Raw genomic sequence first — 6,226 nt, forward strand, 5'->3', positions numbered from 1 at the left:
GACGTTGCTGGCTTTGCATAATTGCGATTGATCAGATCAATATCAATGTTACATGCGCATAAGGTTTAAATTCTGGCCAGCGACCAATCAGTGCGGTTCTTCCATATTTGCAATTCATCGCAGACCTTTATGTTACGGAGGCCAGGTCGACATTTGAATCATTATAAAACTCCTATACCCTATTATAAGGATATCTTCTAAGATAAAACATGTATATCAACTTGGGGAGCAGGGTAAATCTGCACCTTGCTAAGTCAGTCCAGTCCATCAGTGTCTCTCAGCTTTGCTTTGATCAGATCATTCTTTAAGATTGGTAATACTCAGACATATATATAACATTTAAAAAGATTAGATTAGATTTATTTTCGTTCAAACAAATGATATAATCCAAGTACAGTGTAAATACATGTTCAAAACTAGATTTTAATTCGTCATGCGGACGAATTAGGTTGTAGTGACTTGACTATATCTTCGTACTATTTTTCTGTATACATTTCCATTCATATGTCAACATAATTTTATAAGCCTATATTCTCTGTGTTATATTTCCATGTATATTTCTCTTCTACATTCGATCTTGTTTGTGTCAAATGCAGTGCACTTCTACTGCATGCATATTTTCTGCCTAAATCTTACAAACATCTTCCTTTCACTTTTACATAATGGACTTAGAGCAAAGCAACCTGGCATTGTACCTGATTTATTGTCCTGGCCTTGCTCCCAACTGCATTTATACTGCATCACTACACAGATGTTCTTTCTTCTCTCTCTCACTCTCTCATCTCCTTTCAACTGTGTTTTTGCCTCTCTTTTGGGTGTGGGTTTTCATACCCCCTCTTTTTGTGATGCTGGCAAAAAGACCAACTTGCTTTTTTGCCACATCACCACTCTTCTCTCTGTCTTCGCTCTGACAACATCTCTACGTCTTAGCTTGCTTTTGTGGAGCACATGCCCACCAGAGAACTACAATTTACTTCTACCCTTCTACAGTCTTATTTTGCTATTCTCTACTTTAAATCACACCTCTTGAAGTCTATTCTCTACATTTAGTGAGGCCTTGCTACTTCGCGAGTTATACTTCTGCAACCGTGATTTCTACTCTATATATTTTACTTTTCATATACTTTTGTAAATTGTAAATACAACTTTTGGGATTTGTGCAATACTTTGTGCAATACTCTCTTGGCTTGCTTCGCGAACGAAGATTTATAAAGGCAGTCCACGTCGACTGCAGGCACGCATGTGACTCACAAGGCCAATACGTGATAGACAGGCCCGGCCACAGCGGCCGCAGTCAAAAGTCGTGTTTGGTGTGGCTGCTGAGGCTTCGCGATTCTTTCTGCGGCGACGTTTCTCCCTCAGGTGATCTTTTCGGGATTCCTCGAAAGAAGAGGCAGCCTGATGGACTATATGTCGCCAGCTAGCACGGTCAGCAGCCAGAGTAGACCACTGGCAATGATCGATATGGCATGTACCGAGGGACTTCTTCAGGATGTCCTTGAAGCGTTTCTTTGGAGCCCCTCTGTCACGATTGCCAGTAGAAAGTTCGCCGTACAGGGCTATCTTGGGCAGGCGATGGTCTTCCATTCTTGAGATGTGTCCTGCCCAACGGAGCTGAGTCTTCAGCAGCATGGCCTCGATACTGGGGATCTCCGCCTGTTCAAGGACCTCAACATTTGTGACATAGTCGGTCCAGTGAATGTTGAGGATGATCCGGAGACAGCGCTGATGGAAACGCTCCAGGAGTCGCATGTGGTGGCGGTAAGTTACCCACGACTCAGAACCGTACAGTAGGGTGGTGAGGACAACAGCTCTGTATACGCTGATCTTGGTGCCCCTTTTCAGATGCTTATTTCTCCAGACCCGCTTGTACAGTCTGCCGAAGGCACTGTTAGCTTTGGCCAGTCTGTTGTCTACTTCCCTGTCAATCTTGGCGTCTGAAGTAATTGTACATCCCAGGTAGGTAAACTGGTGAACGCTCTTCAACACAGTCTCGCCAATAGTGATGTGAGGAAGGCGGTACTCTTCCCGGGGTGCAGGTTGATGGAGGACTTCCGTCTTCTTCAAGCTGACTTCGAGTCCGAAGAGTTGAGCAGCCTCCGCAAAGCAGGATGTCAAGCACTGCAGGGCTCTTTCGGTATGGGCAACGAGGGCAGCATCATCGGCAAAGAGAAGGTCTCTAAATATTTGCTCACAAGTTTTTGTGTGGGCCTGCAGTCTCCTGAGATTGAATAGACTGCCATCGAGGCGGTAGCGGATGTAGACAGCCTCGTCTTCATCAAGACCTTCCATGGCCTGCTTGAGCATTACGCTGAAGAAGATACTGAACAGCGTCGGTGCAAGGACACAACCCTGTTTCACACCGTTTGTGATTGGGAAAGATTCGGAGTGATGGCTGTTTAACCTAACTTGGCCACGCTGGTTTTCATGCAGCTGGATGATCATACTGAGGAACCTTGGGGGACAACCGAGGCGTTCCAAGATTAGCCAGAGGCCCTTTCTGCTCACCGTGTCAAATGCCTTGGTTAGGTCGAAAAAAGATTGGTAATACTCAGACATATATATAACATTTAAAAAGATTAGATTAGATTTATTTTCGTTCAAACAAATGATATAATCCAAGTACAGTGTAAATACATGTTCAAAACTAGATTTTAATTCGTCATGCGGACGAATTAGGTTGTAGTGACTTGACTATATCTTCGTACTATTTTTCTGTATACATTTCCATTCATATGTCAACATAATTTTATAAGCCTATATTCTCTGTGTTATATTTCCATGTATATTTCTCTTCTACATTCGATCTTGTTTGTGTCAAATGCAGTGCACTTCTACTGCATGCATATTTTCTGCCTAAATCTTACAAACATCTTCCTTTCACTTTTACATAATGGACTTAGAGCAAAGCAACCTGGCATTGTACCTGATTTATTGTCCTGGCCTTGCTCCCAACTGCATTTATACTGCATCACTACACAGATGTTCTTTCTTCTCTCTCTCACTCTCTCATCTCCTTTCAACTGTGTTTTTGCCTCTCTTTTGGGTGTGGTTTTTCATACCCCCTCTTTTTGTGATGCTGGCAAAAAGACCAACTTGCTTTTTTGCCACATCACCACTCTTCTCTCTGTCTTCGCTCTGACAACATCTCTACGTCTTAGCTTGCTTTTGTGGAGCACATGCCCACCAGAGAACTACAATTTACTTCTACCCTTCTACAGTCTTATTTTGCTATTCTCTACTTTAAATCACACCTCTTGAAGTCTATTCTCTACATTTAGTGAGGCCTTGCTACTTCGCGAGTTATACTTCTGCAACCGTGATTTCTACTCTATATATTTTACTTTTCATATACTTTTGTAAATTGTAAATACAACTTTTGGGATTTGTGCAATACTTTGTGCAATACTATAGGCGTGTTTAAGGTAGGACACAATCTTTCCTTTTGCTATTTCATAATTAGGAAATTGACACTATTAATTTCCTAAACTGGTGACCCCGACGTGATCCTAAATCCTTAATTTTCTTTTATCGCCCTCTATTCATTTCTCTCACTTCGCTATTCTCGCTTCTCACTTCGCTATTTTTGTTTCCTTTCTACTTCTCAATTTTTTTTTCTTAACCCTAGCTACAACATGACTATCCCTAATGTTTCCTCTACTCCTAAATATTTCCTTTCTCCAATTGACCAACTCTCTGCGCAGGTTGACCAGCCCACAATGCAGGTTCAAGCATTAACCTGCTCCTTGCTAGATAACCGCGGGAGAGGCCGCAGTCGGCAGCGCAAGTCGAAAGACCCAAGCAAACGCCCTCAGTAAGTTTCGCGCAGCCCTAATCACAGTGAACAGCATGCAGGTGCCCAGTGCTGGTATCACTGGAAGCATGGGAGCAGTGCTCAAAAGTGAGGACAACGGAATGTTCATTATGGATGGAATACTTGCGAAAGACGGGAGATGATAAAGCACCGTGAAAAGGTCTCTTTAATATATGACAATACATGTGATATGAAAAAAAGTAATCATAATCTGTTTTATCTTGGTAAATTTTAACTTTTATACCTTTTAATTATTATAAAGGATCATGTACGAGGTGGTAAAAAGAAAAAAAATGAAAAAAAATCATCTTGTTTACCCCAGTACTAGAACCTGCGCCCCAGACTTGACGCAAGTCAAGTGCGTTATCCATTGAGCCACGATATTTCCCATAGAGATTACATGTAAGCAAATTTGAGAATTACAATTTTAGTCCGGCAGCCAAACCCTGATTTGGGGGCTAAGGTTGCATTAGAATGTCATAGTTTTATTTTAAAACTGATTTTGACTGGTCAGATCTTCTATTTGAAGAATCTATATGCTGGAGCTCTGTCAGCATTGAGCAAAATGGCCGTCGGCAGCCATCTTGGATTTTCTGTTTACTCACTTTAGGATACCTAGAATTTTCAAAACTTGGAATATAAAGGTTTTAGGGGGCAGAGAATTCAAATCTGAAGTTATTTTGGGGATATAACCATGCTTCGATGTCGAAATATACAAATAGCCGCCCTTTTCCAAGATGGTCGCCATATAACATGTATTATATTGTTTATTTCTTGGGTACCTAGAATTTTCAAAATATGGAATATACTGATTTTAGGGGATGGAGAGTCCAAATCTGAGGTTTGTTTGGGGATATGACCATGCTTTGATGTCGAAACATACATTTTCCAAGATGGCTGCCATAGAACATGCATCATATTGTTCACTTACTTTAGTATATGTGCAATTTTCAAAATATGGAATATATATATATCTTAGGGGGTGTAAAATCAAAATATAAGGTTTATTTGGTGATACAACCGTGTTTCGGTCTGGAAATTTGCAAATCGCAGCCATTTTAAGATGCTACCAAAAGTACATGCATAAACGCTGATATCTTTAAACCTTTGATATTTCTTTTTTTTATTTGGAAAAAGTTAGAGAATGGGCATAAAGACAAAAAGTCATTGTAACACTGATTGAATATTATGAATTATTGACAATAAAGATGTTTGCATTATGCATCATTTCCAAAGTGTTACCGTTTAAGGTGGGCTATTCAGGGGTAAAAAGGGTGATGTTTTAAATTATCCCAGCTGATCTGTCACCAGCTTCTGGCCTGTATCCCACTCACTCTAACCTACTCGGTTAGACACCCCCAGACAATGTCCGCCTTAGGGCTATTCTAATTGGCCCAAGTATTCCTCATCACCCCTCTGGGCAAGGAGATTTTTTTACTTAACTGCTCAGGATGGGTAATTATGATTCAACCACAAAATTACTAGCAGGGCCGACCTTTGCAGGCCCTGGTGGAAACGTGGCTCAACATGCTCCTTTTTCTACTTTAATATCAAATTCAGCTAAAGAAGCGCTAAGGTTCTGCCAGGAGGCCCCACTTTGAGATCTGTTGACCATCGGCCTTTTGACATTGCACCACTCTTTTCCATGGCATGCCAACCTCATACTGCTTTGTCCTGGATAACACTCTGTAGGTCTCATCTTGATGCAGGTGTCAACTTAAGTTGTCTGTCTTGGCTGGCCATTCAGCAGCGGGGTCGATATCCCAGGACTTCAGATTTTCCACCGGCTGAGAGACATCATGTTAGGGGCTGTGTGGTGCTTAATGCTCTGTCTGTGCTCATTGCATAGTTCCTCAATTAACAAAGAAGTTCGAGAGGTAAAGAAATCATGCCTATATACAGGAATCAGTTGAGTGCTAGATATGGTAAGCCGTACTTGTTTTAAGCTACTGTCTGGAAAAGAGCTATGGTAGAAGGCTTCATGCTCTTCATAGTGCAATACAGCCTGATGGTACCAAGTAATTGACTAGATAATATACTTTGGGCATTTTTCATTATTGGTGTTGAAAGTCGTAAGAAATAATTCAGGGCTGCAGTCGATAGGAATCATTGTTGCTGACATGATGATACGATACGTGAACTGACCAGAGCTTTCAATTTGCTCATTGCTAGTGGCCAAATCAGAGTTACGAGAGATGTTTTCAGTGGTCCCGTAAATGGAGATTTATATTGAAACATGATTTTTCCTTTTTTTATATTCTCAAATGAAGACAGTCAGTTGTTGCAAGTATTTTCTTTCAGCATACAATTCTCACCCTGTTTCAATAACAGTGTCAGTGCAGTGTATATGTAATATTTAACTGTATAGCTGCAGTGATATGCAAAATAATAAAGCATTTGAAACTAAATTTA

The 6,226-nt window shown here is 41.0% G+C and overlaps 1 protein-coding gene across 1 annotated transcript; it reads right to left on the reverse strand.

Moving 5' to 3' along the window:
* Positions 1-1,206: 1,206 nt before the first annotated feature.
* LOC135155759 (uncharacterized) lies at positions 1,207-2,445 on the reverse strand. The gene has a single exon (XM_064105949.1). It carries the CDS (start codon positions 2,443-2,445, stop codon positions 1,207-1,209), a length of 1,239 nt encoding a protein of 412 aa, XP_063962019.1.
* Between the last annotated feature and the right edge of the window lie 3,781 nt (positions 2,446-6,226).

The sequence above is a fragment of the Lytechinus pictus genome, chromosome 10 (assembly GCF_037042905.1).
Source record: "Lytechinus pictus isolate F3 Inbred chromosome 10, Lp3.0, whole genome shotgun sequence".
NCBI lineage: Eukaryota > Metazoa > Echinodermata > Echinoidea > Temnopleuroida > Toxopneustidae > Lytechinus > Lytechinus pictus.

Bases quoted from the DNA above. Each gene is read 5' to 3' on its own strand.
- LOC135155759 (XM_064105949.1), bottom strand. From the start codon at position 2,445: ATGATCATCCAGCTGCATGAAAACCAGCGTGGCCAAGTTAGGTTAAAC.